At 39.4% G+C, this 25,674-nt stretch overlaps 1 protein-coding gene across 4 annotated transcripts in view; it reads right to left on the bottom strand.

Annotated features, from left to right (window-relative positions):
* osbpl5 (oxysterol binding protein-like 5) overlaps positions 1-25,674 on the bottom strand; it is an 89,483-nt gene that overhangs the window by 39,389 nt on the left and 24,420 nt on the right. For 2 of the 4 annotated variants that reach the window (XM_079809870.1, XM_079809869.1), the window contains exons 2-8: positions 9,408-9,564; positions 7,348-7,421; positions 4,657-4,737; positions 3,239-3,340; positions 2,954-3,157; positions 2,791-2,875; positions 2,540-2,702 (exon numbers count right to left, since the gene is read on the bottom strand). In XM_079809870.1, coding sequence (XP_079665996.1) covers positions 2,540-2,702; positions 2,791-2,875; positions 2,954-3,157; positions 3,239-3,340; positions 4,657-4,737; positions 7,348-7,421; positions 9,408-9,543 — 845 coding nt within the window. In that variant the 5' untranslated portion in view covers positions 9,544-9,564. Of the gene's footprint in view, positions 1-2,539; positions 2,703-2,790; positions 2,876-2,953; positions 3,158-3,238; positions 3,341-4,656; positions 4,738-7,347; positions 7,422-9,314; positions 9,565-25,674 lie in introns of all 4 variants that reach the window. The other 2 variants (XM_079809868.1, XM_079809867.1) reach the window with 1 other exon arrangement.

Below are 25,674 nucleotides of genomic sequence, written 5' to 3'. Positions count from 1 at the left end.
TTCTGCCATCTTTACTCGCGCCGAGTTTTTAAATTCCAGCGGATGATATGCACACGAGACTCCCGATCTGAGAAAGTTTGTGGCTTCGGGAGGGGCGGATGAGCGCATGCGCGTTTCATTCAGAACGCAAGGCAAAATAATCGTTTTTTCTCGATTGTACTATTTTGGTGATCGTTGGGAGGCAAAATCGAAATCGAAATCGAAATTCGATTAATTGCACAGCCCTACTGTGTATTGTATTTTATTTCCTAGAGCCTAAGAGGTGTAATCCTGAGTTTATTTTGATTAAAACACTGTTTGCAAATAGATCCACCACTTTTATTTCCGTAGCCCCTGGCTGACATAGAGAAAGAACAAAGGATTTAATATTGACTTTGGAGGTTATCTAATGTCCATAAAGTGTGCATTAAAGGTTTCAAAAGAGCAGTAGTAGATAACTGTTGCAGTAACACACTCTGAAGGTGGCTGATTATAACATAGGTTTAAAATGTACAAAAGCTATTCCATAATTGTTAGCATTTTATAGATAGACAAAAACTATTGGGAGATGAAAGAGACGTATATCCTGCATGGTGTCACAGAAAATGGGGATCCTAAAAAAAAATGTAATGGTGACTAAGTAATGAGCCCAACATACAAGAGAAGATTTGTGAACGCCTTTAAATGGCAAATCCAAAATATTCTCCTGCAATAATTGTTCATTTATTTCCTTAAATTACTTTTTGAAACTCCTTGACCCTTTGTCTAATTTCCACTAAATTCGAGTCAGATAATCTTCAGACTATAACAAAAAGTTATGGATTTTGTGTTGATAGATAACATTTTAATACGCCACATACTTGATTTGAAGGCATAATGCCGAACTATCTGAGGCTGTATCTCTGGAAAGATATGACATATCGACTCCACACACTAACCACATCAGACCAATTTTATGTCAGTGCCACCTTTTGGTCAAAAGTAATAAGCAATTTTGTCACATTACAAGTGATTGTATTGATGGGCTTTCAACCATTTTGCTTAAAATCATCTCCATTTTTAATTTTTTTTGCATTTGGTCTAATGTTCACTGCCTTGATTTTTAGCTCCTCATTCTGCCTGTGGTGCTTGGCCCCTTAATTGCTGCTTGCAGCTATTTCTTTCTTTCATGGTTAATTGCAGAATCCAATTTTTTAAAGAAACAAAAATGTGGCCAAAAATGAAAATTCTGTCATTAATTACTTACCCTCATGTCGTTCGACACCCGTAAGACCTTAAATGAAGAAATGAAGATATTTTAGTTGAAATCTGATGGCTCTGACAGTCCTCCATTGGCTCAATGGCACGGTTCACTCTCAAGACCCTTAAAAGGTACTAAAGACGTCGTTACAAAGTCCATCTCACTACAGTGGTTCTACAATAACTTTATGAATCGGCGACAATAGTTTTTGTGCGCAAAAAAACCCTAAATAACGACTTACATAGTGATGACGATTTCAAAACAAGGCATCATGAAGCTTCCAAGCGTTATGAATCAGCAAGCCGAATCATGATTCGGATCGTGTGTCAAACCGCCAAACTGCTGAAATTTGGCGATTCAAACTGCTGAATCGACTCGCTGATTCATACCGCTTTGTAGCTTCATGATGCCTTGTTTTGAAATCGTCATCACTATGTAAGTCGTTATTTAGGGTTTTTTTGCGCACAAAAACTATTGTCGCCGATTCATAAAGTTATTGTAGAACCACTGTAGTGAGATGGACTTTGTAACGACGTCTTTAGTACCTTTTAAGGGTCTTGAGAGTGAACCGTGCCATTGTGTCAATGGAGGCCTTTCAGAGCCATCAGATTTCAACTAAAATATCTTCATTTCTGTTCCGAAGATGAACGGAGGTCTGACGGGTGTCGAACGACATGAGGGTAAGTAATTAATGACAGAATTTTCATTTTTGGGTGAACTAACCCTTTAAGAATATTTCATATTTTTTGTCAATGTAGTCATATTGTAGTAGTTTTGGTGTATTTCATATTTGTATCATTTAGCAATAATTGGGCATTTTATTTGGAGGGTACATTATTATTGTTTTTTTGTTTCCTTTTATAAAATAATAAATATTTGCCTCAAAATTGTTGCAGAATTACTTTAGTCATATGTAGGTTGCGCAAATATTTTTGGTACTAATAACTATTCTCCAAAAATCTGAAAAACCTCCAAAAATGTCACTGTACAAGTTGATATTGTGGCTTTATATATTGTCAGACACTTGCATGTGTCATTATATTACTGACATTTGATCAAAATTAAGCTCAAATGGAGTTTGACCAGTGAATTTGAATGCGAATACTTTAGGTGGCAGAAATTGATTGAGAATAATGACTACATCGATTTCATAGTTCATGCTATTAGCTTTGGTGCCGAAAAATATGACTGTATCTAATATGAATAGTTTTGGAGCCAAAAATGATCTTTGAATATTACATTCTTTTTTAAGTCACTTGTCAAGTGACACGCTGAAAACAGTTTGGTGATGTAGAGATCAGACAGCTGGGAAATACTCACTGCAGGACGTCCTGGTCTGTGAGAGGCGAGCACTGCAGCAGCTGTAGTATGTGTGAGGACTCAGAGGAGCTGCTCAGATCTCCATCCCTGCAGCTCTTCCCCGTCATCTTGGACAGGCTGGAGCAGCTGAGAGCCAGTTCCAGAGCGTCCATCCAACAGCGTCCTGGAGCAAACGACATTAGGCTGTATAGCCCTCAGGTGGTCTCCATATTGAGAAGGCAGATTTACAGAAGAGAAACTCCTATGCTCACCATCAGATTCAGATGCTGCCCTGAAGATCAGGTAATTACTAGGCAAGGGTTGTGTGATGGAACCAACGGTTTCTCCTTTAGGACCCTGAAAATAAAAACAAAGACAATCAATCCCAACAATAAGATAAAAAAAAACATGTTCTTAAAGATGTTCCTGTCTAACCTTCATGGCCCATATGGACTTATCCAGCGGATGGTAGAGTTTGAAGCAGAATCCGTCCTTCTTTGAGGGTCTTTCGATGAGTTTGCATGCATTGAGAAGAATCGTTCCCACCCAGTGATCCGAACCGGGCGTCTTGTATATCAGGAGAATGCCAGGCTTCAGGATGCACCATAATTTCGTCCAGCTCTTCAATGTTCCTCGAATCTGATACACCCAAGAACTTACATCTTAAAGCTATTGCGAAATGATTCATTGTTAGAATGAAAACAAAAGAGGTTTACTAACCTTTAGCCAGTTGGACATAATAACCACACTTGGATCCTTAAATGCACTGAACAGTTCATTGGCAACCCTCTTCTTTTCCTGTCGATAGTTCTTTTTCTGAACCTACAATATAAAAGGTTATGGTTTAATGCATTGCTCAAACATCAGCTAGGGGGCGCAAGTGGGCGGCATTTCAAATGTCTAAAAGCCTTGTTGGACACTAGAGTGCACCATACACAATACTAAAGAGCTACAAACCAACAAAAGATACAGCTGTAAGCAGAAATGAGTGGAACCTAATTTGGAGCTACTAATAAGAAATAGGTAAAATGGACTTTAGAAGTTTTGCTTTGTGTTCTGGAAAATCTCTCCGTTGAACAATTTGTTGATTTCTTATAAGCCTGATAGAGTTTGGGTATTTTGTGTGGTTGATTTTTATAGCATTGCAGATTGATTGTGTTTACAAAATACTCTATTTTAATGTTTTTATTTTAGATTGTGAAAAATGCAAACATCACTCATTTTTTGTTTTTGTAAAATAATAACCCAAAATTAACATTGGAGTCTATGGAGCTGCACTGACGGTCTTACATTTTAATTTCTAGATTCATGAAAACTAAACAAATCTATTATATTTTTTACAAAAGCTATTGCCAAAGATGAAAACATAATAAAAAATCAAATCAAATAAATAGTTTCACTGGACCATTGTTATTTCAGTAATAACATCGACAAGACTGATAATAATATACTTTATGTGCTCTTTTTATTAGTTTTAGATTTTTTATTTAGCTTTATTTTTGTTTCAGCTTTAGTAATTTTACAATTTAGTTGCAACATTTCCAATTTTTTTTTAATGTTTTTTTTTTAGTTTCATCATCAAATACTTATCATTTATTTTATTTAAATGAACAAAAATGGGTATGATATTTGTAGTTAACAGTAACAACACTGCACTGAATGGTTCATTAAAGGTTCAATATTTTTAAAGGTTTCACCAAAAATAAAAAATACCAAAAACATTTCCATAACAGAACATATGAGTCCTTAATTGATGCAAATGTGTTCCTAGTGAGATGTTTCTGTGAAATTTGAATTTTCTAGCTCAAACGGTAGTCAGGCTGATGTTTTGAATATTTAAACGCTAGTTGTTAGCAACCAAATATCCATCCCAAAATGACACGAAACGCCCTAACCCTAGCCACATGCAAAGTTTTCATAACATTTGAAGCTGTTCAAACTTCAAAGTAACAAGATGAAAAACAGGCCAGATGAAAAGGTGGATTCGATATTTTAATAAATATTTTAGTATTTCCTCTGCTTATAGAGGAAGCGCCTGTACGCAGGTTCTGTGCCGTCCACCTGTTGACACCGCAAACAAGCTGTCGTTTGGAGAAACTGGGTCAGGAACTCTGCCTTGAGTGGGAAGCACATCATACCTTAAGCGATTCTTTTCTTGCCAGCTTCTCCGTGGGCGAGGAAGACTCCTTCTCCAAACCAATAAACATCCTAGATTCCGACTGAGGCAAAAAAAGAGATTGCAAAATTCATTTAAAATTCATGTAGTCAACATGAGATCAAAATTGAGCTTAATATGAACAATTCAACACTGCACATTATTCCAAAGAAAAAAAAGATTTGTAGTCATTTTGCTCCACATGTAAAGTGACTTAATTTGACATTTTTTCTCTTTGTATATCCTTACATTACGGAAACAAAATGGGCTGCGAATGCCGAATGTTCACTTTCCCACTACAATAATAAAGTCCCACCATAATAAGCAAGTTATATTAATATTATTAATTTAGACATTTTAATGCAAATGAAGCAACTTCCAGCTACAACTCTTTCATACTAACTGCAAAAGGCGCAAGGCTAAATGCAGCAGGTCTGTTTGGTCAGCTGTGGGTGTCAGTTGAACCAAGGTATGGAGAAGACAGCTTCCCTCTTAGGCCCAAATTAGCTTGTAAACCAGATGATTGAGTGTGGAATCCAGAATAAGAGCAGTAATGTTGTTTCACTATTTCACATGTTATTGGTTTTATATTCAGCGTTTCCTCCGAGGAGGCAAGGGAAGCAGGTTTTCACGTATCTGTACTTTACTTAAGTACAATCAATAGTGCATACTTTTTACTTTTACTTCGTTACATTTTGCAGCAATTATTATACTTTCTACTCTACTACATTTCAACATCGTTTCGTGACATTTTCTGATCAGTTTCAGGGCTTGACATTAACGCTTGTCCTCTTACTGACGGTAAGGTGGCGCTGTTGAGGAATGAAAACAAATGAGCGCCGCTCACACAGAGAACACTCACTCAGTCACATACTGCAGTAATGATTCAAAATGTGGAGTTTTTATATTTAAAACGTATAATACAGTTAAAAACATCAAACGACCAGGAGTGCTGTTTTCCTGAATACATTCACGACTAAAAATGTGTCACTGATTTCATATGACACTGACAGTTCCATCAACAATTTATTAACAAAAAGTTACTTACATTTTAGATGCAATATATTGACTGTTTTTGTTCTATTTCATCAGCGAAAATAGTTCCAAACAAAGCAGCAACAGAGCGTTACTGAATGATTCAGTGTTTTGAATGAATCGGTTGAATCAAAGATTCAATGACCTGTTCATTAACGACTGCCTCATTTTTGAACGAATCAGCCGTTTGAACAAATCGACTCAATGATTCACTCATTAATACCTGCCGCCACCTAGTGGCAGTTTAGTTTCATGTTAAAACATTCTTTCCAACATTTCTTATTCGTATTCAAAAAAATATTTAAAACAATCTCATAACATTATTTAATTAAGTTGTAATTTTTCAGTGTAAATTATTTCATTTGATTGGAAACAGCCCTATAGTGTCTTATTCTAATTTAATGTATTGATCAAATTTAAGAATGTAAAAGGAAAGCTGAAGCATATCCTATATTTAATAAGATTAGGGGGAAAATGCCCTTTATAAAAGTTAAAAATATCATAAATATGCAGATTTAAATACGTCAAAGAAAGTATGTGAAGTTTGCGGCTCCATTGTTGCAGTAAACTTGCACAACGTTCTTGAATGAATAATTTATTCGGTCTGTTATTGCAGTGACTCTACATTTTCACGGACCTAAACATGAAGCAGAACAAAACGAACTGTGATTGGTTGTGTTACATGTCAGTCAAACGTCCTCTTGGGCGGTCCTTGACCAATGAATGCTGCGAAAGAGTCCAGACCTTCTGCCGTCTGAATGATGGGGGGGGTTATTGAGATGATGAATGCAGGAAAAATGCAAGTGTTGTGGGGTGTTCCCGGTCTGGAGTGGTCAATATCTATCAAAAGTGGTCTAAGGAAGTAACAGTGGTGAACCGGCGACAGGGTCATGGGCATCCTGCCACAAAGCAAAAATGGTTCAGGAATGGTTTGAGGAGCACAACGGGTTTGAGGCGTTGACTTGGCCTCCAAATTCCCCAGATCTCAATCCAATTGAGCATCTGTGGGATGTGCTGAACAAACAAGTCCGACCCATGGAGGCCCCACCTCGCAACTTACAGGACATAAAGGATCTGCTGCTAACATCTTGGTGGCAGATGCCACAATATTAGGAAGGTGGTCATAATGTTATGACTGATCGGTGTATATATGACTAGTTGTCAGTAATCAAAGTATTATCAGAATATCCAATTACAAGTTACAGTAGTGCAATGCTAAATGCTTTTTTCAGGCATTAATGCTGCATTAGATCCGTGTGCATTATAGTTTAATGCCTCACATGGGTGAATGAATGACAGGCTTTTACTGTATATTCGCCCATTAAAAACACATGATACAGACAGATGCGTTTATTTGAGTTCTGATTTACTAAAAGCTTTTACTGCATGTAAAGCGGTTAGGAGAGTGAATAAGGGAGACTGTGATTGGTTGAGTCTTGACATGTGCTAATTGCAGGTCACTTCGCTTTGCATTTGCAGAGGTCTAGTGAATCCGTTAATCTTTTCATTTAACTAGTAAGCGGGTTGAAATGTGTTATGGAAATGATCTTCAACCAGCAAGTACAGTGTATTTTCTTTCCCATCTGCATTATTGCGTCGTCATATTCCATGCAGGCAGTCAACAAACAGATTAACGCACCACGCTGCTGGGCGATCGGGCCGGGCTGACCTCGTCCCTCATTAAGGGCAAACCGTTCCGCTCCGTTTCATTACCTGGAGAACACACGCATGCACACACACGCACACACACACCCGCACCAGCACACAAACGCCTAATTAATATCAAGGGCAATAAATGATAAACACCAGGGCTATGAATACACATTTAACGCTACAGTAAATAACATTTTAGCCATATATCAGGGGATATCAAAACAGCTCAGTTAAAGATTAAATGAAATGCATTTTTTCTTACACTTTCTATTTGTAATACGTGTCCTTTATTGTGCACAGTTTATTCATTCTGAGCAATGTGGTTTCTAGGATATTCTAAGTGGTTGCCAGGGCATTGCTATGCATGTTTCTATAGTGTTCTGAGTGGGCGATGGTGTGTTGTTAGGGTGGATAAATACGCTGTAATGATGTCCTGAGTGTTTTTCAGTGCATTTCTATAGGGTTTTTAAAGTGTTGTAGGAGGTTGCCAGGGTGTTGCTATGTCTTTTGTAGCACACTACTACATGGTTGGTAAGGTGGTTCTGAGTGGTTTGCAGCACAGTGCAATGTATTTGCTCTGGTGTTCTGCATCAGGGTATTGCTATGGTGTTTTGAGTAGTTGTTAGGGCATTCTGACATGGTTGCTAGGGTGTTCTAGGTGGTTGCTAATGCATTGCTATGTGGTTGCTATGGTGTTTTAATTAGTTGCCATGATGTAGCTATGTTGTTGCTAAAGTATTCTGAGTCATTAGTATAAAACTACTAGGGTTGTTGTTCATTTGCTATGGTGTTCTGCATCAGGGATCTGCTAGGGCGTTCTAGGTGGTTGCCAGGGTGTTGCTATGTGGTTGCAAAGGTGCTTTTTTGGTGGTTTGTAGCATAGTGCTATGAAACTCCTAGAGTGTTCTAGGTGGTTGCCAGGGTGATGGTATGTGGCTAGGGTTTTCTGTGTGATTGTTAGTACATTGCTATGTGGTTGCTATGGTGTTCAAGTAGTTGCCAGGATGTTGCCATGTTGTTGCTAAGGTATTCTGAGTCATTAGTGTAAAACTACTAGGGTTGTCGTTCATTTGCTATGGTGTTCTGCATCGGGGATCTGCTAGGGTGTTCTAGGTGGTTGCCAGGGTGTTGCTAAAGTGTTTTTTGGTGGTTTGTAGCATAGTGCTATGAAATTCCTAGAGTGTTCTACGTGGTTGCCAGGGTGTTGCTATGTGGTTTGTAGCATAGTGCTATGAAATTCCTAGAGCGTTCTAGGTGGTTGCCAGGGAATTGCTATATTGTTGCTAAGGTGTTCTGAGTAGTTTGTAGGATGTTCCTATGCTATTCCTGGCATGTTCTATGTGGTTCCTATGCAATTACTCAAGGGCATTTTTGTTTGTTGTTAGGGTGTTGTGTAGTTGCCAGGGCATTTTTATGCGGCTTAGCTGTCTTGAATGTTTGTTAGTGCATTTCTACCAGTTTTTAAAAGTGTTCTATAGGTTGCCAGAGTGTTGCAATTTTCATTACAAAGGTTTTCTGAGTCATTTCTAGCAAGTTGCTTTGCAATTCCTAGAGTGTTTTAGGTGGTTGCCAGGGTGTTGCTATGTGGAATATTAAAGGGATAGTTCACCCAAAAATTCTGTCATCATTTACTCACCCTCAAGTTGTTCCTGTATGAATTTCTTTCTTCTGCTGAACACAAAATATAACATTTTGAAGAATATGGGTAACTAAACAGGCCCAGGGCCCATTGGCTTCCATAGTATGGAATTTTTTTTTTACTATGGAAGTTAGTTGGGTCCATCAACTTTTTGGTTACTGACATTCTTCAAAATATTTTCTTTTGTGTTGAGCAGATGAGATAAATTCATACAGGTTTTGAACAACTTGTGGGAAGCCAGATGAACTACAGTATGAATGTGGTTTTGTGACGATAAACATGGTGCTCTTGAATTCTTTAACATAACTATTTACCATAACTGTAGTGACTCACTGCAGTGAGCTCCTGCATGTCTCTTGTGCTGGAAGGATGTAGTGCTTCCGCACATTTAGGAATAGAATGGATACCTGGGCTGAGGGGGTACAGTTCATGGTCTCCTCCATAGGACAGGTTGCGGGTCAGTGCACGTGGGTCGATCTTGGGAGGTGACGTGGCTGTTGGACAGAGAGAGAACCGTCTGCGGAACAAGTTCTCCTCCTTCATTGTGTCAGCCAGTCTGTCCACCTGGAGGAGAAAGGAGGAATATCATTATAGTTTGTAGCAGCATAATGCACCGAAATACTAATGGATCATCACACACATACACACGCAGATTAATGTTAATGCTGCAGTGTTATGCAGGCCTTGTCCTTAACTGAAGTAATGGATGAAACTTGGATGGAAATGGTTCCATAAAGCATAAAAATAGATGTTAAATGAGAAGAGCAGCTGACAGAATATGAAGTCTAAAATGTGAGAACTGAACTGATTGTAATGAGAGAGTGCAATCTACAAGAAAATAATGGCAAGAAAACACCACTTTCTAATGTGTTGTCCTAGCAAATTACTCTTATGAGCTTAATCATATAATAAATCATTCAAAAAACTCAAACTCAATGAATCTGTACTGAATCTAGAGCAGTGAAGACGTGTTCTCTGGAGAGACGAATCACGCTTCTCTGTCAGGCAATCCGATGGGCGAGTCTACGTTTGGCGGTTGCCAGGAGAACGGTACTTGCCTGACTGCATTGTGCCAAGTGTAAAGTTTGGTGGAGGGGGATTATGTTGTTGGGGTTGTTTTCCAGGGGTTGGGCTTGGCCCCTTATACCCCTTTTCCACCAAGGCAGTGCTAGAGCTAATTCAGAGCCAGAGCTAGTCCCTGTTCATAGTTGGTTCGACTGAGGAGCCTTCTAAGAATCGTTTGCTTTTCCACAAGCTGAGAGCCACAACAGAGCCAGGTCTTACGTCACTGTATACGTCTCATCTCTCTCAGCAACGCTAGCGAGGCAGCGGCAATGTTGCCAAGTATGTGGTTTTGCCGCGGGCTGTTTTTTCATGTCCGCGGGTTGAAGCGACCCCAATTATGTGATATTTAGCCCCGGGAATGCGAATTTTAGTAGGCAACCATGCCAAAAAACACATATTTTACCCCCAAATGTAATTTTTACTGGGGAATCCCCCCCTGGAACGCGATTGGGCTTGTTTTGAGAAGCAATTGGGCGGGTTTGTTGTGAAAACCTGGCAACCCTGGGCAGCGGGAAACACAAACACACCAGGCTTGTTCGAGATGCATCGTCACTGCGCAGACCAATCCACGTATGATATAAAAAAAACGCATGAGTGAATCAAAAGCATAAGGAGTCATATGCTCTCGCTGGACTCGTTATCATACTGCGATCGGTCTCTGCACAGCACCGCTGCGAACAAGCCTTCCATCAACAATGCAACCGTTGCGTTACTATTCATTCACATGGCTTTACGATCTGACATCGGCATCAAAACACAACGCAAACACAGCGAATCCAACGCATTCATGCAGTCCGCCGTAATTTGTATAGACGGAGATTACAAACGAACAGCAGCTGTTAGCTCCATTAGCTGCTATTTCAAACATGGTGGATCTCAAGTTTGTGTTGGTCTTGTTGACCCCGCCCCCAGCGCCTGACGTAATCAGTTCTTACTTCTAGCCCAGCAATGTTTTGGTGCTACTTAAGAACCACTTTTCCTGGCTCGGAGCTGGAGCTTTGGGTGTGGAAACACAAAGAACCGATTTGAAACTAGGCTCTGGCTCCGATCTAGCTCTGGCTCTGCTTTGGTGGAAAAGGGGTATTAGTTCCAGTGAAAGGAACTCTTAAAGGGTAACTAAACCCCTGCTCAGAGCTTAACTCCACCCACTGGCAATTTTCAAAAAATGCTGGAAAAGTGGGCAGAGCCCGGCGGACACAGAGGGGATGAACCGAGGGCGGGGCTGAGCGGAGGGCGTGCACCTGAGACCCGCAGTGACGGATTGATTGACAGCTGTCAGACTCGCGAGTCGCAAAGATGGAGAATGACTGGAGTGACGCCAGCTTTGCAACAGAGCGGCCATTCTCCTACCTTCACCTGAAGTGGAGGAGGGTGGATTGTCTGTAACAGACACAAACCCGGAGCCTTATCAATGCGAGCCGCAGCTCAAACTGCGTTAAATCCCGATGTAGACGATGAAGCAGCCGCGCAAGAGAACTGACCTAATCTATCTGCGTCCGCGGCAACCACTTGCGTGTCAGGGTTTGAAAGCACGTCTCATGTATGAAAATTATCTGTACACATGACGGGCGGCAATAATATCGCAAGAAAAGCCTGACGTGTACTGACAACTGCATTATTTAACCGTATTTTCTTCAATACAATGTTAAAGCAAGTGTCAAGTGAGTTTCATTCATAATGTTTCTACTTCATGTAACATGACAGTTCATACGGGAGTGAAGCCGTTCTCATCATGTGATTGGGGGAAACATTTCTGAGGGCGTGGTGAGCTCGTGCTAGGGGCGCGGAAAGTGAGCCGTTGGAGGTACCATCCTACGTCACGATGTACCACAACGTCCAATAGGAAAATTCAACTGCAGTAGCCACCGTTCAACCTTAAGAGGGCAGCACTTTGGCGGTTTTACACCATATTTTATAGAAATAAAACACTTTATACTCAAATGTCAAAACATTTACTCGAATCAATGAACAGCATTAATAAAGCCCCAGTATTACATATCATTAACTAAAAAAAGTTGGTTTAGGGTTTAGTTACCCTTTAATGCTTCAGCATACCAAGACATTTTTGACAATTTCATGCTCCCAACTTTGTGGGAACAGTTCGGGGATGACTGCACAGTTGAAGCACATTCCTTAACATTGTAGAAAGCCTTCCCAGAAGAGTTGAAGCTGTTATAACTGCAAAGGGAGGAGAGGGAGGAGGGGGAGGAGGGGGGGGCAACTCCATATTAAACCTTACGGATTAAGAATGGAATGTCATTATCTCAGCTTTTTGCTCAAAATGTTGCTTTTTTAATTAAACTTACCCACATTAATTTGTTGTTTCAAAAAAAGAATGCATAAAGCTAAAATTATTATTTGTTTTGTTTGTTTAAAAGCAGAGGGTCTCTTCTATATATATATATAGCATGTTGATATATTCACCAAAATATTCTGGGGGCCATGAAATTTGTTAAGAAAATGATCAAATATACTGGCAGTGCCTGGCAACTTTTTAAAAACACGCTGACGGGGAAATAGTTAAGTCTTTAAGCCTTAAAAAACTTACACACCTTACCTTTAAATATTCACTAAATCACTACATTGCCCAAATGCATTCTTTAGATAATTAGGTTCGAAATCTAGGGTTGCAAGATGAATGGTTTTAGGTTACATAAGATGGCACTAATCAAGGGAGGAAGTCTTAACAGCATGGGCTTTTAGTTGCAGAGCATCTGAATCAAGTTCCCAGCATCATTCCTTCTCATAAAAAGGAGCTAAAAATAGTCTTTCTGCTGCAGTGTGGGCCTGACGGGGGTGTGGGAGCCGCCGTCTTTAAGGTGCACGGTTACAAACCCTGCTCTACCTCTCTTTCTCTCACTCGAGCTCTGCAGGGTAATGGACCCCACCCTGCATGTGGTCAGGCAGTCAGATGAACCAATCACAGTTCAGAGCCACAGCTGGAGGGCAGGATGGGATGGATTCAATTGGCCGTGCATCTGGCTGCTGTTCAGTTTTACACTGTTTACAAGACAAGTGACAGAGACGAAAACGCATCCTGAATAGACTCAACAAACATTACACCTGCAAAAAGAATGTAAAAGCCCTTTTATATTCAAGAAAATGACAAGGGAAATCTCCTTAAAGGGGAAGTGTGCAATTTTTTCAATGTTAAAGGAACAGTTCAATCACAAATTAAAATCATTTACTTTCTGGAACACAAAACAAAATGCATAGAAAATATCAAAAAAGTCCCTATAAAGTGATATCTGTCCTTATATCATAAAAAACCTTTTTAAATTATTATTTTATTTAATCTTCCCTATATGTCATCATGGCTTTACAAACAGACTTTTACGATATGGATTGGACAACACCGCCACAAACCGCGAGTAACAGTGTTCATTAATGCCTGATCTGTGATCAGTGATTTCTGATGTGTAGCTAATCATTCAAGTTCACACAGACTTTCTTTCTAAATCGTTTAATACTGTTTATGCATCAGTGAATCAAGCCAGTGACTAAATGATTATCTTAGTAGCATTAAACAAATCTGTTATTTAAATTGTGATTAGACTACAGAGAGCGATCATAGAACACTCTCTTTATAATCTGCACACTTGCCCAAACTGCCGTTATAATGCATGACGCTGTTATGCTGCACAGCGAAGCTCTTACTGTATTCATATCGATGTCGTGTTTGCTGTTAGTTGTGGTGAAAGCATTTTGTGAGAGATATAGCGTTGCAATGTCGAGATCACTGCATTCACGGGGTCTGTCTACTCAATGCTCATCACTGCAGCCTTTCATGTGATTCATGATTTCATGTTTCTATTGAACGCTAACTGTTGTCCCGGTCCCTGTGTGAGAACGCGGTGCGCGTCTGGCTGCCGCTTCATACTGTGAACGCTAACTGTTGTTCTGCCCGTCTGTTTATGCTTGTGTTCATCTGTTTTGAGTTTTTCCCGCTGGTTCTCTTCTGGATTACTTTATACCTGGCTGTGATTATCCGGTTTCCCTCCCATCGGGATTCTCTGGCTACTTTGTCACATCCAGCCCTCGCTGTCTGCTGGATTATGGTCTCCCTGTCGGCTGCCTCGTCACTGTTGTTGAGTGAGTCTCCACTCTCTCTCTGGCTGTCACGTTAATGCGCGGCCTTTCCTGCTGACCCTCTGATCGAGATATCTTGGTTCATATCATATCTCACCGATAGGCAATTTTTTATCACCATTCATAACTTCAAATCTTCTCCGTGCTCTCTCTCTCTCTCAGGGTGTTCCTCAAGGCTCTGTTCTTGGACCACTTCTGTTCAATATTTATCTGTTACCATTAGGTCACATTATCCGTAGTCATGGTCTCAGCTATCATTGTTATGCGGATGACTTGCAGACTTGCAAATTTACATTTCAGCCCGCTCCGTCGCCACTCTCCCGCTGGACTCATTGAATACCTGTATTGCCGACATCAAAACCTGGTTACATAGAAACTTCCTTAAATTTAACAACAATAAAACTGAGGTTACTGTTTTCAGTCCACCATCCCTCTTGAAAAAGTCTGAATTGAGTTTATTAATTGACGGGGCCTTATTAATTCCATCTCACACTGTTAAAAATCTGGGTGTAACATTTGACTCTTCACTTACATTTCAAGCTCTTAGAAGTTCTATTACCAAGACTGCATTCTACCACCTGCGTAACATTGCCCGACTGCGACCTGCTCTCAGCACTAAATATACCGAAACTCTAATCAATTCTTTAAAAACCTCCCGTCTCGACTACTGTAAATCACTGCTTATTGGGCTTCCCGCTAAAACAATCGCTAGACTTCAATATTTACAAAATTCAGCTGCCAGAGTCATCCATCAAGTCAAGAAATCTGATCACATTACCCCTTTGCTCTATAATCTACATTGGCTTCCTGTTTCTGTCCGCATCCAGTATAAAATTCTATAGACCCTTTTCACAGACTGTGATGACGCGTTTTAACAGTCATCAATATCGTAAAAACTTCTTTTTTTATTATTATTATTTTTTTTTAAATATGTACATTTATAACACTAATACTTTGTATTTGATTACTTTTGCATCAAATTACGATAAAAAAGTTACCGCTTCTGTGAGGGTGTTTAGATATAGCGTCTATGGGAGTGATGGTAAAAATTTACATATTTCTCTCTTTTCACTGCCGTTATCAATCTCACTCTATTTTTTCCCTCTTTTTGAAAGTTGTGAAATCACTACTGTGGCGTTTTTCTTTTGCTATGTGAGCAAATGGGCACGCAAAAAAAAAAAATTTAATGTATTCTCTCATTCACAGCTATAATATTTAACCCAACTATGACGACTTCGGCTCTGATAAACCCGGAAATGTGAAAAGGGTCCATTGTTAGCTTTTAAATGTCTCCATGGACTTGCTCCCCTTTATTTATCTGAACTTCTACACGGTTATTCTCCTCCTCGTTCTCTCCGGTCATCTGACTCTAGACTACTTACTGTACCTCGTTTCAGTCTATCTACTATGGTGCTGTGGCCCCGAACCTCTTGAATTCCCTCCCTCTATCTCTGTGCGACACTGCTACTATTTCCTCTCAACTAAAAACATATCTCTTCTTAGAGTATTTTCAACCCACCTCTGCCTAGAGTTCTATTGTATGTCATTTGTCATTGTATGTCTATGTTCTACATTGTTCTTCCTTGATACTATGTATATGTTTGTTTTTTCTGCCAATCAGATTTGTCAGATTTTGATTTGTCAGCCAATTTGGATTTTGATTTGTCAGCCAATCACAACAGTGGGCGTTTACACTGAAGTCTCACAGCATCGGGTTAAAATCAGGATAGAAAAATGCCTTTTATTTCTAAATTATGACATTTTATGATGTAAATATGTAACAATATAAGTACACCTCAGGAAACATTATAAAAATAATTTAAAAAATCCACATCATGGGCCCTTTAAGACTTTTCGTTTGATGTTTACACCACACAATATTTTTAGAGTATGTAGACTTTTGTTGAAAATGGTATAAAAGTTTTTTCTCTACCAAAAAGAACATGTTTTGTGTGTGGTATAAAGGCCTGGCTGATGAGCGAGGGGTGTTTCATGGTCTTATTAAGTGTTTCAAAAGCTCATTTATTGATATGACACTTCCTACACCGAAACGGGCACGGCTAATAATGATTGCAATTCTAAATTTAACAAAGTGCCACATTCAATTTTAGATTGAGGCGAGCAAGCGCATTATTAAGAGCTGGCGTATGAGAGATCTAGCGGTGGTTTGCAATAAAAGTGCCAGGAAAATAATACGCTGCCATTATTCATACAAAAACAGCCTAAAGTTTTACAGACGAGCTATTCATTTCTTGTGACACTCTGAGAAACTGTAAAAAGGCTCCCTCTGTGTGCGCCTGATTCGTGCAAACAGCATATAGCCATTGTTTAGATGTTTCCATTCATAACTGGCAGCCATCGTAATTTGATGAGGGTTTTGACCCTGCATGCCTGCACTATGATCCACTCTTGTAATGTTTAAACAGAGCCGAGTAAATGAATGGTAAAAGAAATGAGCAGGACAACGTGAGCGGTGCCAAGCCACCGTCGGCACAGCCTACCCAGCGTCCGTCCTCCTGTGAACTCTGATTTAAGGTCTGGCACTCCACAGCAGCTTCAAAACACTCCCTACTGAGACTTCAGAAGAAAACAAGCCTTTATCCTGGCAGCTGACATCTTTAATCGCTTCTAAACAAAGCCCGCAAAGAGACAAAGAGCTAGCGCGGAGCTATAACAACTCAGTGGATCTCAGTGTAAAAGTACCAGAGTGAAGTTCGACACCACACTTTTTAGTTCAGATTCTTTGAGCAAAGTTCATATGCATTAAACGCAAACATGCATATGTAGCATCTATTTATGGGCCTGTATAAAAGGTGTTTATTGTGTTTGAATTGTTTTTTGAGGATGATAATCTTGCTGCAAGCTCTTCTTTAGAGGGCATCTTATGCTTGCCTTTAATGACAGGTTGTGCGTAAAAGCCCTCATATAGAGCTGGTTTGGTCATTTTGCTCATTTATTCATTTGTTTTATGTAAATGACTAACCTTGGGCTTGCAGTTGCTCATTTGTAACACACCAAATTCATTAACATTAGAACGAGTTTGAGAACAAATTCATGTGTGTACACATTTGTTGTGAATTACAGCAGGCGGAAATCTTACGTGAGAAGTGTTCCTGTGTGTATAAATAAATGATTAGTGAAAAAAATCTAGACAAAAATAAATCAAAGCCTGTGTTCAACACAGTTTCACTAAATAACAATAAAATATTTCATAAGATATTTATTAATTTGTATTTATCTGCACCAATAAAAATGTAGTCTACTAAACAACCATGCTCATCTTCATATACACTATACTGCCAAAAGTATTGGGACACCCCTCCAAATCATTGAATTCAGGTGTTCCAATCACTTCCATGGCCAAATGTGTATAAAATCAAGCACCTAGGCATGCAGACGCCTCTACAAACATTTATAAAAGAATGGGTCGCTCAGGAGCTCAGTGAATTCAAGCGTGGTACCGTGGTCCAAAATTCCACGGTCGACTGTTAGTGGTGTTATAACAAAGTGGAAGCAATTGGGAACAACAGCAGCAACTCAGCCATGAAGTGGTAGGCCGTGTAAAATCACAGAGCAGGGTCAGCGCATGCTGAGGCGCACAGTGTGCAGAAGTCGCCAACTTTCTGCAGAGACAATAGCTACAGACATCCAAACTCCATGTGTCCTTCAGATTAGCTCAAGAACAGTGTGTAGAGCTTCATGGAATGGGTTTCCATGGCTGAGCAGCTGCATCCAATCCTTACATCACCAAGTGAAATGCAAAGCATCGGATGCAGTGGTGTAAAGCACACCGTCACTGGACTCTAGAGCAGTGAAGACGTGTTCTCTGGAGTGACCAATCACACTTCTCTGTCAGGCAATCCGATGGACGAGTCTGGTTTTGGCGGTTGCCAGGAGAACAGTACTTGCCTGACTGCATTGTGCCAAGTGTAATGTTTGGTGGAGGGGGAATTATGGTGTGGGGTTGTTTTTCGGGGGTTGGGCTTGGCCCCTTAGTTCCAGTGAAAGGACAAAGGATGTATTTGAAGGAGCCTTCGAATTGGGACAGCTTTTGTTGCCCTGAAGCCTTCGAAGCCTTAGAAGTAGGGATGTACATTAACTTTTTTTCCACATAGCACTGGTGCTACAGAGGTTGGAAGTTTTGTAGCACATGCCAAACAATTGTAGCACGTCTGTTACCATGTCTGAAAAATGCAAAAACAAAATGCCATAAAATACAAAACAGTGTATTTAAGAATAAATATAATAACAATTATTATTATTCTATTTTACCGAAAACAAATCGTTAGAAAGGTCTAAGGTTTTATTATAAACTATTAAATTATGATAAAAAAACTGTGACTTTAATGTCTTCATTTTTGTCAGGAAATCTTATGGATCCAATGAGAGAGAAAAAAAAAGGTACTGTACACTTCTCTACACAGCGAATCACTTTACAGAATATAATAAAATAATATAATGTCTGCCTCATTCTGTGATGTGAAGCACATCCGATCTCAAAAGTAAGTTATTTCAAACACTCGATTAAATGCTCTCTTTTGTTGGACAACACGTTTGTAAACGCTTCTCATTACAAGTTTAGAAAGATGTTTGGCACAATGTTGCTTTTCGCAGCGTTGGTCTGGTTTCACACTCAACTTGATTCTATCGACCCTGGTGCATTTGCATTCATCTCATCACAAACGTGTACGGCGCATGATAGAAAACGGGGTAAACATATTGTGTTTTTTATTCATTTGGTGCTATTATGCGAAGCTGAGTGAACGACACTTGGGTTTACTGCACGTGCATCGCATGAAGTTGGCTTTCTGCTGCTTGCAGACGGACTCTTTAGAGGAAACAGTGGATTGCCATTTGCTGCCCTGATTGCACTCGCTATGCGTGAATACACTGTAGGCTCGCTCGTATCTAAGGTAAATCATCAACACTATCATCCCTTACATGTGTTTTATTGAACTAAATACATCGCAATCGGCTAAAACGCATGCACTGGTTATTTTTCGTCCTGAAGAAGTGCGCAACCGAGTCCGTTGCTTTCACATTCACACGAATCGTGGCACAGTTGGAGTGCCACCGAGCTCAGACCACCTCCTCCAGGTAGTGTCGGGTCCGGTACCTCAGTGCGCACCGAGCTCCGCATGACCGTTTCGAACTAAACTGCCAATGACTCACAGCGCAGCATGTACTGTGAACCGATCGATCCGCCCTGAACAGTGCTGCACTTCACCTGCACATATATTTATTTAAAAATTGAAGCCTTTGCGATTTCATAATCCATGAAGTCAAATCATGATTTTGGTATAATTTCAGTCAAGCGTGCAGCCCTAGATAACCACACACAAGCACAAAACAAATTCTCACATCACACAAACGACGAGCTCTGTCTCACATGAAAAACTGTATTGCACACACATATATGTCGCACTGTACAGATCTGCTTAGAAGGATGCAGCCTCTGAATCAGGGGTCGGGAACCTTTTTTTGACCAAAGAGCCATTTTTCAATTTTTGGTTAATGCATTTTTCCAAAAGAGCCACAGTAAAAAAATAATATTAAATTATTATAAAAAAAACGTGTTTTTTTTCCCAATAAAATTTCAACAATAGTAATTATTAGGTCCATAACTAAAAACAAACACATATGCAGCAAACAATAAATAAGTTGCAATATGGAATCAATTGTGCAGGGCTTTGTGAGGTTGAGTTATAAATCCTCTTTGTGTGTGTGAACATCTACTGTGTTTACGTGAATACTCGACTTGGCATTTTGATATATTTCTGTAGCCTATTCATTTGACGTGCAGCCGAGGACAAAGCTGTGCTTGTCCGTGTTACGCTCGGAGCGCGTGCACAACATCCTGTCAGTAATTCAGTTGTCTTTCGCGACTTGCCGCGTTTTTATCATTTATTTTCGTCAACTGAAATCTGCGTGGATTATCATAAATACACATTTATCACAAGGGTCTCTGCGGCAAAAGCGAAAGTACCCGCGGGTGAAATGTTTCAAAATGTCTTTTTCCACAGCAGACCACCAGTTTCAATAAAACGATATGTTAACGTTTATATAGCCTACTTTTAAATTTTCGCTGCTGTTCTAAAAATGGTTCTCAGTTACCTTTAACAAGCAACAGTTGCTTGAATCCCAGAGCAGAAGCTGTTACCACAGAAACGTAAGTGGGTATTGATTGCTTTCGCGACTCGTGACACTCGCAAACAGCACTGAACACGCGCGGCCAATACTTGAATATTAGCTATTATCATACGTTTCATTAACTTCGGTAGGCTGTACAACAAGGGAATTGTAATTGGCTGTTTTTTTCTGCAGAGAGCGGATCTCTGTTGATGTGTCTGATTTTTTTGAATCAATAATTTGTTGGTAAAGTGTGAGAGACCTGAGCCACATTATTTTTGTCAAAGAGCCAGGTGTGGCTCGCGAGCCATAGGTTCCCGACCACTGCTCTAAATTGAGACGCAGCTTATGGGTGCTTCTCAATGCTCAAATTGATGCTTCCTCGTTTCCTCGCTCCTACATCCTTGAGGTAAGCGTAGAGGTAAGGAATGAGGAAGCTTACTGAGGAGTCATGAGTGAGGACAAACAGGTGTATCCTTCCCTCGTATCCTAAGGGGGTGGAGCTAAGACGCAAGGAAAGGAAGCAAGGGAAGGAAACGAGGATGCACAAATAAGAAATGAGAATCACCCTATGAGTCGATCGGTAGTGACTAAATTTGGCAGATTTTCACGAACAGATCCCAATTTTGATGACGTAAAACCATACAAAAACGCTGTCAACAGACATGTAAATAGTATACAGATGAGGCTTTTGCACCATGCTTTGAAACAATATTAAACCATAGTAAATCGCACATGTCTCGATTCAAAGGATCCCACACACGACAACATGACGTATAGATCTTGAGAAAATCCACATGGAGTGACATGACATGCTGCTAAGCTAAATCTATAGGATTTACGGGACCCAAACACGTTGCGATCATGACAAGAGCGTTTTTCAACATCATTTGAAAGTTCAACCAGTGGAAACTGGATCTTGGGTACGGTGGATAGGCACGATGTGTCGAGAACAGTCAGACACTGTTTTACAGCTAGATCACACTTGGATCGATTGCTCAGATTGACAGGTCTGGATTTACTGCGCGCCACAGAATAGGAGCTCACAACTGAAACAGCGCAGGAAGATCATCACTCATCAACCAGGATCTTAATACTTGTTACTTATTCTGTGTAATTATAAGTATTTTTATGCTTTGTGGTGTTTACACATGTAATTATTTCTTATGTTAAAGGGTTAGTTCACCCAAAAATGAAAATTCTGTCATTAATTACTTACCCTCATGTCGTTCGACACCCGTCAGACCTCCGTTCATCTTCGGAACACAAATGAAGATATTTTAGTTGAAATCTGATGGCTCTGAAAGGCCTCCATTGGCACAATGGCACTTTACACTCTCAAGACCCTTAAAAGGCACTAAAGACGTCGTTACAAAGTCCATCTCACTACAGTGGTTCTAAAATAACTTTATGAATCAGCGAGAATAGTTTTTGTGCGCAAAAAACCCCTAAATAACGACTTATAGTGATGACAATTTCAAAACACGGCCTCATGAAGCTTCGAAGCGTTATGAATCAGTGAGTCGAATCATGATTCGGATCGTGTGTCAAACCGCCAAACTGCTGAAATTTGGCGATCCAAACTGCTGAATCGACTCACTGATTCATAACGTTTCGAAGCTTCATGAGGCCGTGTTTTGAAATCGTCATCACTATATAAGTCGTTATTTAGGGGTTTTTTTGCGCACAAAAACTATTCTCGCCGATTCATAAAGTTATTTTAGAACCACTGTAGTGAGATGGACTTTGTAACGACGTCTTTAGTACCTTTTAAGGGTCTTGAGAGTGTAAAGTGCCATTGAGCCAATGGAGGCCTTTCAGAGCCATCAGATTTCAACTAAAAAATCTTCATTTCTGTTACGAAGACGAACGGAGGTCTTACGGGTGTCGAACGACATGAGGGTAAGTAATTAATGACAGAATTTTCATTTTTGGGTGAACTAACCCTTTAAGTAATACACTCAGATCCCTTGTTTGGAGAGGTTTTTAGACTTAAGCTGTAAACCATAACTTTTGATTTCTTTGAGATGTCAACACAAAATTTGGTCCAGATGCAGTTGACATGACTGTGAACAAGTCCAAACTTGATTACTTTTGTAATAGTCATCAAGTCAAGAATGAATATTAATTTGCATCATTTGCATCACCTTTTCTGTGGTTTTCTCAGCAGTGTTGTAACATAAGAACCTCAAAACATCAAAATCTATTTTCTTTGACATTTGAAAGGTTTTCTATGAAATGAGACCATGTACTTGATTATAACTTTTTATAAAATCAATTACTTTTACGTATGCCACTTAGATGTGAAATCCTAAAAATGCTTTCAGGGTGTAAGGGGTTAATCAACCCCATTTTAGCCCCAAGCTTTCACCCATCCAATATCCATTAGCTTTGTGACGTGATCCTGTTTGACAACTGAGTGAATGTCTGTCTGTGGATCACTGGACCACCCAGTGTACAGACGGACTTCACGCCTGCTGGGTTCAGCTAATCTCTACCCTTACTGGGCTTTTAATCCAACTCCTAGCACTGGATTTAAGGCCTGGCCAAATGACCTATTTACTACTGTTGGCACCACAGCAGCAGACAGAGCATGGCGTATCTCACGACACAAGGTCTCTGACATATATCGCATGGTGACCTCATTTCTACCAACCGAAGCAGAAACAAACACATGGGAAGAATGAAACATAAATAAAGAATGGAGACTTTGAGATGAACAAACAGATTTAGTTAAATGGTGAATGGATGTAATCACACTAATCCTATTTATTTCCTTAATACACGTTCCTGGTCTTATTGTGCATGATTAAAATAAATAAAATGCCTTCATGATTGTTTATCAAAATGTAATGGCTTGCTCCGCCTCTTAAAGGGATAGTTCAACCAAAAATGTACTCACCCTCATGCCATCCTAGGTGTATATGACATGCTTCTTTCAGACGAATGCAATCAGAGTTATATTGTCCTGGCTAATCCAAGCTTTATAATGGCAGTGAATGGCAGCCCAAAATTTGAAGCCCAAAAAAGTGCATCCATCCGTTATAAAAGTACTCCACACGGCTCCGGGGGTTTAATAAAGGCCTTCTGAAGCGAATCAATGTAAGTTGTAAGTTGAATACGGAAGCTAGATATTTGACTTTATAAAGTTTTAAATATGGATATTTTTCTTACACAAATCCATCGATTCACTTTAGGAGGCCTTTATTAACCCCCCGGAGGGGTCCATCAATTTTATTATTTAAAAAGATAATAATTATATAACTCTGATTGTATTTGTCTGTAAGAAGAATATCATATACACCTAGGATACATTTTTTGAATAATTTTTGGGTGAACTATCCCTTTAATGAATTTCCTTTTCCAAAATTGTTTTTGCCAAATATCATGAATTATTATGCTTTTGGGGAGTCCTACACATAATTTAATGTTAGTTGCGATTAATTACAGAAAAAAATTGCGATTAATTATTTAATAGTAATATAAGTACAGTATATATATCTTTTTTATTATTATTAATACGCAGTATAGTAGTTTTGATAAAATATCTCTTTTTCTAATACATAATAATTGGATATTTCATTTTCAAGAGTTTCATTCTTTTAATGAGCTGCACTATGAATTACATTTTGAATATTCTTTGTTTTGTATTAATTGATAATGATAGCATAAATTTACTGACCAATGTAACATCCAATTTTCACAATCCAGTAAATTCCTGACGTTCTATATCATTGAATATTCTGTCACTCACATTACAAAAATAATATACAAACGCAAATGGTATTTCATGTTGATTTTAATTTGGTCAAAAATAACATTGCCTTTTTGTTTGGTTAGCATGAGAGGAAACTATTCCAACCCTTGTTACGAACTCATTCTTCTCCCTTTTCCCATTGCATATCAGTTTACTTTAATAAATGTTAAGAAAATATTTGAAAAGTGGAAGTAAAGTACCTAACGAGAAGGGTTAGGGGAAGGTGTAGGGGAGCTTTAGCGACAGGAACAAGTAATGTTCCAATAAAGCAACATTTTATAAATTTCCTCTTGGTGCAAAGAAAATATTGCTATTTGCATTTAGTGTAAAGAAAATACGTTTTGTTGCTATTCGTGTAAATAGCTGTTTAAAATGTATCTATTTAAAAAAAAAATTGTAAACTGGTTAAACTTGCGAAAGACATAGGCGATACCTTCATATTAGAGTTAAGTCTGACTGAAGTTTGAATCTGAAGATCCTCAAGTGTGCTAAATGGAGATCAGGGTGGTATTTTTGGGCTCTCACATGGGGAAAGTCTAAAAAACACTGGCTTCCCACTGAGCAGTCTCTTTAAATAGACTGACAGCATGGCCCCTGCGCTCTCGGCTCCATTAATGATGTGTTCTGCCTCGTGGGTGACCATGACCAATAACAAGGTCACTCCGAACTAGCTTGTACCTTCATCCTGCGGGCTGACAGTGCTCAGTCTGACTTTCTTGTCTGAAAAGCAGCAATTACGGTTCCTTGAGAGGCTTGATTAGGTGCTATTCCGGGACACAGCCACTAAAGAAACTGAGCAAATGCTGTTCTTGAAGGCCAGAGTAACCCCTGAATGCTGTGACTACACTGCCACAAAAAAAAAAAAAAAAAAAAAAAAAATTCTTAAAGGGACAGTTCACCTAAAAATAAAAGTTCTGTCATCATTTGCTCACCCTCAAGTTATTCCAAACCGGTAAGAGTTTCTTTCTTCTGCTGAACACAAAAGAAGATATTTTGAAGAATGTCCGTAACCAAACAATTCATGAGCCCCATTGGCTTCCATTGTATTTGTATTCCATACAATGGAAGTTAATAGCCGCGTTTCCACTGTGGGGCCAGTGCGAGCCAGGGCTTTCAACGGGCCGGGCTGGGTTAATAGCCTCAGACCTGTAGAACCAAGCCCAAAACCACACTGCGCTTCCACTGTCACATCACTAAAACCAGCCCATAACACGCCTCTCTGGAACAACATCACAGAAACCCATAATTTCACCAACAAATGGAAGTTTTATCAGAAAACTGAACAACAAAATGAACATGATAAAAGCGGCATTTTTGTTGTTAACCCAAGCATTTACCACAGTTTTACAATAATAAGTGATACATTGGTCATAATAAATACATTTATCGCGATTACACATTAGTCACACGCATTAATAAAGTGGTATTTACTGTTATTTCACACAAAAAAGAGGACACGCATAGCCTACTTATTCAGTCTCGTCTGTTTCGGTTTATTTGTATAGCCTACAGGGAGTATGTTTACATCACATTTAGAAAGAACAATCACTTCTACATATTTTCCAACAAAAATATGACCTGAGGAGCTTTAGCACTCTCTCCAGTGACAGTCCCAATATAGTTAGGCTATATTT

This window comes from Gobio gobio (genome assembly GCF_949357685.1).
Source record: "Gobio gobio genome assembly, chromosome: 25".
Lineage (NCBI taxonomy): Eukaryota > Metazoa > Chordata > Actinopteri > Cypriniformes > Gobionidae > Gobio > Gobio gobio.
Note: the sequence above shows the minus strand (reverse complement) of the source record. Positions and strands in the feature narration are given on the sequence as shown.